The 12,404-nt window shown below is 46.1% G+C and overlaps 1 protein-coding gene across 4 annotated transcripts in view; it reads right to left on the minus strand.

Annotated features, from left to right (window-relative positions):
* Positions 1-1,942: 1,942 nt before the first annotated feature.
* Positions 1,943-12,404, minus strand: part of MDAR4 (monodehydroascorbate reductase 4) — a 38,601-nt gene continuing 28,139 nt past the window's right edge. For all 4 annotated transcript variants that reach the window (XM_087378073.1, XM_087378069.1, XM_087378071.1 and 1 more), the window contains one exon: positions 1,943-3,153. In XM_087378073.1, the coding sequence (XP_087234199.1) occupies positions 2,419-3,153 (735 nt within the window). In that variant the 3' untranslated portion in view covers positions 1,943-2,418. The remainder of the gene's footprint in view (positions 3,154-12,404) is intronic.

Below are 12,404 nucleotides of genomic sequence, written 5' to 3' on the forward strand. Positions count from 1 at the left end.
GTTGTCACTCAAAATGAGTCCAAAACTGCCTGCAACAGTCCCAAATTGTTTGTGTACACTGCCAAATTGCATTTGGATGCCAAAAGCCCCAAATTCCTACAAGAAATTGCAACTGAAAGAGGACAAATTGACTAAAAGCCCCAAATGTTACCAAAATTGCACTTTGCATGTAAAAGCCCTAAATTTTGCAGCAAATCCTGCAAACTAACTGCAATGTCTTCCTACTAACACAAAATGGCTAAAAAATATGTAGCAATTTCTTGCTAGAATGGTATTAAATTTCACCTGCAATGCAAACTGAGCTACGTAGGTGTACGGATGGAGCTTGCAAAAGTGTACGGACAAATTGTACGATCAACACTGTACGGACGATCCATACAAACAAACAACGTTGTACGACCGTACACTAATGCACGATGCTGTAGGTACAAAAAGTATGACACTGCAAGTACAGAAGCATGACGCTGAACTGTACAATTGAATGGTGAAAGGATTGCAAATACAAATTTTTATACAATCGTACAGACTGTACGAGCAAGTAGATACGGGCTAGAGCTTCGAGATGCGTGAGCACGAGAGAGGAGAAGGTGGGTGCAGGAGCTTGTGCTCTGATACCAAATGTTAAAATGGGAGCAAGAGAGGATGTAAGAGAGCAGGGAACAAAACGTAGTGCAATAGATAAGATAATGAAACTACAAGTGTGTAGGTGGTTTTGCCGAAGTGACAAAACCACACTAACCCACTAACTGTGGTTAGGGGGAAAAACCTCTAGTGAGGGAAAAGTGCCCCTCACTCACTTATGGATTACATTGGTCACTGCCTAGAATATGCCAATAATTCTAACAAGTTGATCATGCTATTTTGGTGGTGTTACTACTGGTGAAGGCGAGGGGACTATGGGTACAAATGTGGGCGAGTACAAAGGAGAGGGAAACCTATCTAGATGTGCCGAGGGATGTGCAAAAGGTGTGAAATCATGACTTGACCTTATAAACTTCATATATATAAAGACGTGTTTGACTATAAAACTGACAATGATATCACTTTATGAAGTTGATTGCATGAAGCAATGAAAACTTAAAGAGCTCAACTGAAGAAAAATAGTTTTCGACAAAATAGACTAGTTAAAATTCTTTATAAAACAAGAAAAACAACAAAGGAAAGAAGGGAGTTTGTAAGCAACTTTAGACAAAATCATGAGTAAATGGGAAAAATAAAAAAGAATAATACTTGGTAAGCAAAGCTATGCTAATGTTCATATTCACGATTGACGTTGAGGAAGGCATAGGAGAATCAATTCACTATTGACTAAAGAACCTACCTTCAACTCTGAATAAAAGGGAGTTGCAGACAACTCACTTTATCATTGTGTTCATAGTCACCTTAACAAATACATGTGATGCAGCTAGTACAATGGCACAATGCATTTCAGGACCAAGCAACCCCATCAAATATAGAAACAAGAACACGGAGATTACCCCATGGATACTATGATTGTGCATATCATAACTAGGAGATGTGCACAAGGTGCAATTTATTGGCTCTCTAACGAGCAACTAAGAGTTTTTTTATATGTACCAGAAGCAGAGTACAAAGCTCTAGCCATGGGACCATGTAAAGCAACATGGTCGCAACAAATATTGTCAAAGTCAAATTTGATGAGGAAACACCAACTACAATATAGTGTGATGATCGACATGTGTACTTAGCAAAGAAACTAGATATCATTCTAAGAAATAAGTATCCTAGATGCTTTGATGGGTGTCAGAAATGCCTAGACAACAAGCCCACTTACCTGAGAAGAGATGAAGATGAGAAGACATCTTTTATTGTAAAAGGCCAGGCCTACATTCCCAAGCCCAATCTAAATGTTTAACACATCTATTGAATCATGTGAGTAAGCCAAAGGCATACAACACCATTTCTAATCATGACAACCTGATCACACAACTGAGGCTGAGCTTCATAAGGTTGTACTATTAAACAGTTATTATACATAGTGAGGTTGCCATTGTATCATCTCAAATATCTCAATAGACCGAGGCTATCCAGTGTCAGATGTCAAGGATAACAAAGATAATGTGCACCCAAACTGTACAACAAGTAATCATCCTTCATATCAACTAGAGCCACCCAATATTTTGAGCTTTCTCATGGAAACCTGCAAAGAGAACTCTGTGTGACACGTTACCAGAGGCTAGCTTCACACTGCCCACCATTCACAAGACTAGAAGTGGTATAACAATGCATGCTACTCAATTGACTGCCATAACGAATCCTGAAACAAGTTTCTTTACAGGCTGGTTTCACAATGTCCACCTTTGACAAGGCTGAAGTAGCACAACAATTCATAGTACTCAATTGACTCCCATAAATAATCGTGAAATAAGAGAAATTTAAGACCAATAGAATGTCCTCCTACCATTGCCGTCGTTTCTTCCCGTACCAGATGGCAAATAAAGTAACACCCACTGCAACAGCAATACCTGCAGAGACTTGAATTGCAAAGGAAGGGGGCTTTTCTAACAGCACATAGCTTCTCTCAGCAACCGAGGAAATAAGAGAAGAATGACTGGGGGATTCCTTGAGAGAGAAAGGAAAGGATAAACCCTGACTTGCAAGCAGCACCACATCTTTAACCGGTGGTTTCAACCTGGCAACTCTTTCCAATGCCGCATATTCATCCTTGTTTCCACCCTCTAAAAAAGCACCCACCAGGGTCCCTTTATCTACCCAAAAAGCACCAAATTTCCTTTCGGACTGATTCCCAAACACAATGCATTCACCTACATTATCTCCATAGAACTGCCATGACAAAGTAAGGACCCTGGAGTAGAAGTAAGGAAGATAATCATAATCGTGTGATTTGTCAGGTGACATTATGGCTTGGACTGCATGAGCAGCAGACTTGCGCGCATGATCCACATGTTCCAATCTCCTCATGTCTCCATACAGCCTCAATGGAAATGTCGCAACATCTCCCACAGCATACACAGAGCTATTGCTTGTTTGCATCTTCCCGTTGACCTTGATTCCACCTTTTTCGAGAGTCAGTTGACCTTCAAATAAACCTATATTAGGTCTTATTCCCACTCCCACCACAACCATATCAGCTTCAATTCGTGTTCCATCCTTTAATATAACAGCAGCAACCTGGTAACCATGAAATTTTAGTCTGTTACCACAATTGAACCCAAAGCAAGATTGTTGATTCAAAAAAGTAAACAATATCTCTACAACCTTGAATTTTCAAAATTCCATTCACAATGATCAATGATAGTGTGTGCATCTCCATCAGTTATTGAGGAGTCCACTAGGCTTACTTTATAAGTTCATGCTTTCAATGGCCAGGATAGAGAACAATTATGTAAATTGAAGGACAATGAATAATACATTATATATGTAGCTTAGGCACAGCAGATCATTTTGCTCTCCTTTTTCGTTCTCCTTAAGGCTGCAAATCATAAAATTATTATCCCTTATCCATTTTGGATGTAATGATTGTTATATCTTGAGCTTACCTGAGACGACTCCTTCCCTGGGTCTGCTACCAAGATCATCTTCACCAAACCACGCACTACGAGCCAAACCACTCAGTGCATAATCTGGAGCTCACCACCCAACCATAGAGCCACCAGCTCACCCCTGAGCACTATATGTCATATACAGCAAGACTCTAGAACAGTAGTCCTCTGCATCCCATACCGTGGAAGCCCCATCCATGAGGGATGAATCGACCTAGCTTGCCAAGTACAGCCTGCCTCTAGCAGGAACCACTATCCCAAAACAAATCAAAGTCCCAACACAGAGGCCCCTATGCCAATATATAGCCATAGCGCATAACTATAATTAGCATACGAGCCCCTTTCCCTTCTAGACCTCCTTCTAGATATAGCTTTCTAGCTAGGATTACTCATCCTAACCTCCTGACCCCACCCACTAGGGTCTTGCTTGACCCATAGGTCAGCCCCTAGCTAACCAGGGTTAGGTAAGTAGTAACATTCTTCTATTGTTTAGATATTCAGTCCTAAAAAATAAAGGTAGGGAAGCTTTTCTTTGATTCAATAACCCTCTCCCAAGTTGAATCTTCATCTGGCATATCTTTCCACTTAATATAATACTCATTAAGATCATGTTCTTGAGTTGGTTTTACCTTTTCTCTAGAAACTTTTCAGGTTCATGTGGAACATAGGTCAAATTTCTAACCCTTTGAGTTAGGAAACACTAGACTGTCTTCATCTCCAAGTTTCTCATTGAGTCTACTCAAGTGAAAAGCAGATGAACCCTAACATTGGACGGGAGTTCTATCTTATAAGCTGCATCATTGATTTTCTGCATGATGCGGAAAGGACCGCAACACCTGTTGGGGTAAAGGCACATTGCCAACCCTTCATTAAAGATAGGACACCTATGACTGTCTTAAGACAGTCATAGGGTAAACCTAATCCTAATAAAAACAAATGAGTTTGTGGTGTGGCTCATCACTTCACACCCACACACCTTGAGTCTACTCTCTCTCACTCTCTCCCTCTTGCTCTTCTTCCCCCTTCGGGCCCCTTCAACTGGTATCAGAGCCTTCTACCCCTGACCAGCCTACCCACCCCCCTCCGTACAACGCAGTAACACAGTGCCGTACGGACGTACCACGTCCGTACAGCCGTACGGACGGACTTCGTACGGATCTGATCAGGGCGCGTGGGCACGGGATCGTCGCGGGCTGTGGCGAGGACACGGGAGCAGAGCCGGTGCGGGCGCGGTCATCGAGTGGGCACGGGCGCGGTCATCTAGCGGGCGCGGGCCTTTTTGCATAGCAGCTGCTAGCTGCAGCACAGCACCGCCGCATTACGCCAGCAGCCAGCAGCTGCATAGCAGCTGCTACTAGCTGCTAAGCCTTTCGAGGCGTCGCGCAGTCTACTCCAAGGGCAGCCGTACGGACTGCCGTACAGTCGTACGGACGACGCCGCCACACTTTTTCGACAGTTTTCCCTCTTCTGGGATTCCGTACAGGAGCCGTACATCTGTATGGATCTCCACAGCGCAGGTACAGGGAGCTGTTTCCTCTTTTTGCAGCAGGGAGTACATTTTCTTTGTTTGGGGAAGAAAGAGAGGTGAAAGCGCATTCTGCTCTTCATTCCTCTTGATTCAGGGTCGTTTTTCAGTTCACAAAACTGTGTTATCTTGACAGTACAGCAAGTACTTTCATTCATCTCGTGCTTGAGGTGAAGAGAACCACAGTGTGTGGTTGATTGCACAGCTATTTTGTTCTGGGAAGGTAATGCCTTGATTTTGCAAGAGGACATATGCTTTTACTGGGTTTGAATCTCAGTTCACAGGTGAGCAGATTATAGGGCTTTTGTCCGGAAGGTGATGCATTGTATGCCTTGAGGCAGTGTGGTGCCAGAGAGCACACATTTGTCTTGATTTCCGCAGTGTCGAGGTGACATTTTCTTGCAGGTCACATTTCTTGTGCAACACTCAGAGAACCTCAGTTGAGCCACGCTTGGCCAGGGCGCATCGAGTTTACTCGGTCCCTAACTATCCATCGTTGACAGTGCTCAAAAGGTCCCTCATTGAGTGTTTGTACGTTGGGATCTGTGTATGTCATTTCTACACAGGGCAGTATATGCATTACACTGGTGGATGATTTTGTCAGAGAGATTTTCATATTGCATGCTACCTCAGTGTTGAGGTGTTCTCCACTTGATTCAGGTGTCAGATCAAGGGGCTTTTGCCCAGACTTTGTTTTATAGCACTTGGGTTACCGACAGAGATCTTCAGATGCATTTTCTCCCCTTGGTATAAGGGTGATTGCTTGGGATTTATCCCATTTTCTGTTGCAGGCTGTGTGACAGGCTGAAGTGTCATTTTTTTTTGGGTGTTTGCCAAGTGGTTTATGCATATTAACTCAGTGCAATACCTCATCTGAGGTGGGAGAAGTGATCAGTACAGTCAGTACATCAGGGTTTACAGCAGTGTTTGTGCTTTGTCAGATGATTATGCACTGTTAAGCACTTGTTGAGCAACTGCAGCAGTCTGAAATTACTGTTTTTATGCCTCTTTGAGCACGGTACAGTGTGTCAGAAGGTACAGTATTTGCAGGGTCATTTACTGTTTTGCTGCAGATTTCCTGACAGTAAAAACAGCACCATTGAGAGTGCTTCTGGCTCTTGAATAGAGCAAGTTTTTTTTTTTCTGAGAAATCAGAATTTTTTATTCAGTCCTTTTTTACTTCCAGGGAGTCAGGTACTTTCCTTATCTGATATGGCATCAGGGGGAAGTGATTCTTCAATTCTGAACATAAAGAAACTGGAAGGAGCACACAACTATGCATTAGGGCAGAACAGTGCTTGAATGTACTTCTGTTAAAGAAGATTGCTAAGCCCATAAGGGTGAAGGGTGTCAAGCCATCTGACATGGCAGCTGATGACTGGGAAGAGCTTGATTTGTCCGCAAGGGCAGCTATCATGCTCACTATTTCAGACACTCTTGTGTTCAATGTTCAGGCTGAAAAGACCTCTTATGGTCTATGGCAAAGGCTAGAAGAATTGTATGCCCAAAAGAGCTCAGCCAGTAAGGTTTATTGGCTGAAGAAGCTGGTTGATCTTCGCATGAAGGAAGGTACAGCTATAAGCCAAGAAGGTTGAAACAAAGGATGCAGGAAATGCAAGCAAAGGCAAAGGCAAGGCCAAGGCAGATGACTTGGATGCAGTGAATGTTGCAGCAGAGGACAGTGACAGTGACATACATGATGTTTTATGCTCTTCTGCTGTAATAGCACATGCCTTGGTTATTGATGGTCACGACATGCACACCTGGCTCTTGGATTCAGGTGCCTCTTTTCATGTTACTCCTCATAGGGAGTGGTTTACTTCCTACACAGGTACTCATGGAGTTGTTCATCTTGGGAACAACTATGCATGTCAGATTGCAGGGATTGGCAGTATACAGATAGTATTTCCTGATGGACGCATATTCATGCTTGATGGTGTCCGCCATGTGCCGCAAATCAAGAAAAATCTGATTAGCACTGGCTTATTGGATGACAGTGGTTACCACACCACATTTGGGGATTCCAAATGGGTGATTACTGATGGCCAGACTGTAGTGGCTGAGGGTTTTAAGAATGATACCTTGTACCCTCTTTATGTTTCCAGTGTGGGTAATCATGTTGTTGCCATAACCGAGCTGCCAAAGGTTTCATTGTGGCATAGCCGGTTGGGACACATGTCTGTTAAAGGAATGCAAGAACTGTCACGTTTGGGTTATCTGCCGCCTCTTTCTTTTTCAGATTTGCCTACTTGTGATCATTGTATATTTGGCAAGCATTCTGTGACTCCTTATAAGAGGTGAACTCCCCAGAATAGAGCACCACTTGATCTAGTGCACACTGATTTGTGTGAGATGCCACAGTTATCACTAGGGGGTGCAAAATATTTTATTACTTTCATTGATGATGCCACACGCAAAGTGTGGGTCTATTTCTTGAAGCATAAGGGAGATGCCTTAGATGCTTTCAAGAAGTTTGTTGCTCAGGTTGAGAATCGGACAGGTCGCAGGCTGAAATGTCTCAGGTCCGATAATGGGGGTGAGTATGTGTCACATGCTTTTGTGCAGTTTTGCCAAGCTAAGGGCATCAAACAGGAACTCACAGCCCCTCATAATGCATCTCAAAATGGTGCAAGTGAGCGTATGAATCGAACTATTCAGGAGAAGGTTCGATGTATGTTGTCTTATGCTGCAATACCCCATGGCTTTTGGGCAGAAGCCGTGCAAACAGCAGTTCACATTATTAACACGTCGCCAAACAAGGCTTTGGAGTTGAAAGTGCCAGAGGAGGTGTGGTCTGGCAAGCCACCTTCATATAAGCACTTACGTGTATTTGGCTGCGAGTGCTTTGCTCATGTACGCAAAGACTTGCGCACCAAACTAGATCCAAAGTCTATCAGATGCATCTTTATGGGTTATGGTGACGAAGGTGAAATGGGGTATAGGTTATGGGATCCCGTTAAACGGAAGATTATACGCAGCAATGATGTCATCTTTAAAGAGGATAGTGTACACAAGGAACCCGTGCAACCTGTGGAATACAGGAGGGTTATTTATGATGATGTTGGACAGCAAAGAATGCCCATTTATATGCAGCAGCAGGCTGCTGCAGATCACCCTGTTCAAGAGGGTATACAGGCTGAAAATCAGCCAGATAATTTTGCCAATGATGCACCACTGGATGTGCCAGCAGATGGGGCTGTAGAACAGCCAGATATGGTGGTACAGCCACCCGTCATGCATGAAGAACAGGCTGGACAGCAGCCTAATCCGGAACATTTTGTTAGGAGGAGCACCCGTGTACAACGGCCTCCTGCCAGGTTTGTTCCAGGAGCCAATAATGTGGCTGATTTTATCATGCTGACAGATTGTGGTAAACCTTCCAGCTTCAAGGAAGCTATGGGAAGAACGGAGAAAAAGAAGTGGGAGAAAGCCATGCAGTCAGAAATGGACTCCCTACTTCAGAATGATACATGGGACTTGGTGCAGTTACCTGCAGGCAGAAAGGTTTTGCCATGCAAGTGGGTTTACAAAGTCAAAGTGGATTCAAATGCTTTACCTAGGTATAAGGCCAGATTGGTTGCCAAGGGATTTAAGCAGGAGAAGGGCATTGACTTTGATGAGATCTTTTCCCCTGTAGTCAAGATGACTACTTTGAGAGCAGTGTTGGCTCTTGTTGCTCATGACGACATGGATTTATGTCAGATGGATGTGAAGACAGCCTTTCTTCACGGAGATCTCCATGATGAGATCTATATGAGTCAGCCAGAGGGATATGCTGTTAAAGGGAAAGAGCAGCTTGTGTGTAAGCTCAAGAGGAGCTTGTATGGACTCAAGCAGGCGCCAAGAGAATGGTACAAGAAGTTTGATGCCTTCATGCAGTCCCAAGGGTATCATAGGTGTGAGACCGATCATTGCTTGTACACCAAACAGGCAAAGGATGGCAGTTTGATGCTACTCATTCTATATGTGGATGACATGCTTATTGCCAGTAAATCTCAGCATGAGATTAGTGCTTTGAAGAAACAACTGCATAAGTCTTTTGACATGAAAGACTTGGGTGATGCAAATCATATTCTTGGTATGCGGATTACTCGTGACAGGTCCAAGGGACTTTTGTTTCTGTCACAGAAAGAGTACATTGACAAAGTACTGCAGCGCTTTAAAATGGAGGGGGGGTAGTCTATTAGTACCCCGTTGCCTCCACATTTAAAACTCAGCAGTAAGGACAGCCCCAGATCAGATGATGATAAGGCTGAAATGGCCAAGGTTCCGTATGCATCTGCAGTTGGTTCTTTGATGTATGCCATGGTTGCCACTCGTCCGGATATTGCTTTTGCGGTGGGAGTCATCAGCAGGTATATGGCAAATCCAGGCAAGCGGCACTGGGAAGCAGTGAAAGGTGTCTTGAGGTATCTCAAGGGTACCAAAGACTTGTGCATATGCTATGGTAGGCAGGATGCATTGGTGCATGGTTTTACAGATTCAGACTATGCAGGGAATGCAGATAACCGGAAGTCTACTACCGGTTATATTTTCACATTTGCAGGAGGTGCTATATCATGGGTGTCTCGGTTGCAGAAATGCGTTGCACTGTCAACCACTGAAGCTGAATATGTTGCAGCCACTGAGGCCTGCAAGGAAGCAATATGGCTTACTCGGCTGGTGGGAGATTTGGGCATTACAGGAGATATGCCAGTTTTGCATTGTGATAGTCAAAGTGCTATCATGTTGGCAAAGAATCCGGTCTTTCATCAGAGGACCAAGCACATAGAAGTGAAATATCATTTCATCAGAGAGGTACTGGAAGACAAGCGACTTGAGCTTGTGAAAGTGCATACTGATGATAATCCTGCAGATTTGCTCACTAAGAGCTTGCCTACAGAGCGGTTTGCACATTGCCGCCACATCATGGAATTAGGATGAGACCATTCTTATTTTATGGTCTTGTATACAGTAACTGTATATTGCTGTAATTTTTTATTCTTTACTCCCCTTTAGGCACATTGGCCTTTAGGTGGGAGGTTGTTGGGGTAAAGGCACATTGCCAACCCTTCATTAAAGATAGGACACCTATGACTGTCTTAAGACAGTCATAGGGTAAACCTAATCCTAATAAAAACAAATGAGTTTGTGGTGTGGCTCATCACTTCACACCCACACACCTTGAGTCTACTCTCTCTCACTCTCTCCCTCTTGCTCTTCTTCCCCCTTCGGGCCCCTTCAACACCTGTGGGAAATCTTTTGGAGTTCTAAGATACACCCACATTTTTTACTTAAGGATCCTAGGGAAGGGCTCAATGCCAAGTTCTAGAAACCCCAAGAACTGAACCTTTCACTTCGTCTGCTGCTGCTGCCCCTTCTCCCGAAGCTGCTCCTCCAGCCCGCCTCCGCTCCCCTCCCCTCCAGCCCCGCCTCCGCCTCCCGCGCCACTCCTTGCCCGCCCCCCCGCAACTCCTCCTCCCATCACCCCCCCCGTGTCTCCTGCTGCCCCCCTGCACCTCCTCCTCGCCCGCCCCCTGTGCCTCCTCCTTCCACTCATGCGCCCCTTCCTACCCCTCCCGCGCTTCCTTCTCCACCCCCTGTGTTCTCTCCTCCCCCAGCTGCTCTCCGCCCCCCGTCTGCGCCGCCGCCTCCACCCCCGCGCCTTTTTCCTTCACCCCCGCTCCTTCTCCATCCGCTGCCCTCCACCCTGCTTCCTTCCCACCTCTACCCCCTCCACCTCTACTCCATACTCTCCTCTCCTTCCCCATTTATTTTTTTTTTCGCAAAAAGTAGTGCTTGTTATGTTACTTGAAAGCGAGAGTACAAGAAGGCCTGAAGGCCAACGGGCTGTAATCACAAAACAGATTCAGCCCGAGAAGTCAAAAAGCTAAATACAAGCCTCCTAGGGCATAATCATCGGGGAGTGGACAAACAGCCACGGTGGAGGGGCGTAATGCCACTGAAGACTCTGAGTGGAGTGTTGGAAGAATAACTCCCGGTGATCCCAGTCGCGAAGGAAACGTCGTCTCTTTTCCTTCCCTGCTTGGGACTCTCCCTGTATCTGATCCCACTGACCCTTCAGCGTGTGAATGATCGTGCTCCAGATATCTGCTAGGGTCTGAGTAGTAGAGGTAGTCTGAGCTCCTACAGTCTGCGCGCATCTGGAAGTCCAGATATGCCAGCCTGCGATGCTCCCTATGATCTCCCAAACTGGGTGTCGAGGCAACGCTCCTGCATCTGTCTCTGTCAGATGCCAAGGGAAGCTGTCCATGTAAGCCCAAGTGGTCTGCGTGATGAAAAAGACGGGATCCTGTCTAGAGAACTCATAGGCCAAGTGATGCCCCGGCTCAGTGCTGCACCAACAAACGGCTCCCCAAGTGATCGGTCCTAGCTCGGGTGTAGCCCTAGCTAAGATCCCCATGATTCCCTTCCAAACCGTCTGCGCATGCGAACAGCTCCAAAGGCAATGCTTTAGGGTCTCCTCCTCCTGAAAGCACATCTGGCAATGCCCCTCCCGCCCCATCTGTCTCAACCATCTGCCAACTGGAAGCCCCTTGTGTACCACCATCCAAAGAAAGTAGGAGATCTTCCTTGGACGCCAGCTAGCCCAAAGAGTCTTCCAGAAAGTGCGAAGAAAGACCAAGGATATCCCCTGGGCATACCAGCTATGTGCCTGTGTGGGTAGCCCACGTTGGAGAGCCCCAAGAGCACGCCGACCCGTGCGTGCACTGTAAGAAAAGAAGGGGGTGGGGTTCTCTGAGGTCTCCGATGGTGGCCAACGCCACTCCCCTGGGTCCCACCCCACCTCTGACAAGGAGCAGCCCTCCCAAATCCAGAGTCTCCAATCCTGGTCCTGTATAATCAGGGGGTCTATATGCCACGTCTTCCCTTGCAGCCCTACAATGCGAAGGCGCTGCCAGGGAAGCTGGGGGTCGATCATGGCCTCTCTGCTCTGTAGGCGACTGTCATCAGTGATGGAGAAGAAGTGTACCGAAGATCCGAGAAGAGGCCTGCCACCACCAAAGGAATGCCTCGTGGAGTGAACTGTCCGAGCCACCTCTCATCTCCCGAGAAGAGCTGTCTGGTGTCTACGGGAATCCTCCAACCTGCAGGGATGGCAGCATCAATCCCCGCTCGCCGAGCCTGGATCCCACGAGCCGTACCTACTGCTGCTGCCAGCTCGCCTGGACTCAGCTGACTGTAGACGTCCCTCCAAACCCGGAACGAGCGCGCGGGCCCACGCGCCCAGAGCGCCCAAGGGATATGGGATCTCTCTCCGAGCTGACGACCTGTATCATCTGTCACCTGGCTGCTCCAGATCAGGGGCTGTCTGTCTGTCTCCTCTCGGCAGCTAGGAGGGACCTGGGAGAGGC

The sequence above is a fragment of the Dipteris shenzhenensis genome, chromosome 8 (genome assembly GCF_047967505.1).
Source record: "Dipteris shenzhenensis isolate YYH24624 ecotype China chromosome 8, Dip_SZ_1.0, whole genome shotgun sequence".
Classification (NCBI taxonomy): Eukaryota; Viridiplantae; Streptophyta; class Polypodiopsida; order Gleicheniales; family Dipteridaceae; genus Dipteris; species Dipteris shenzhenensis.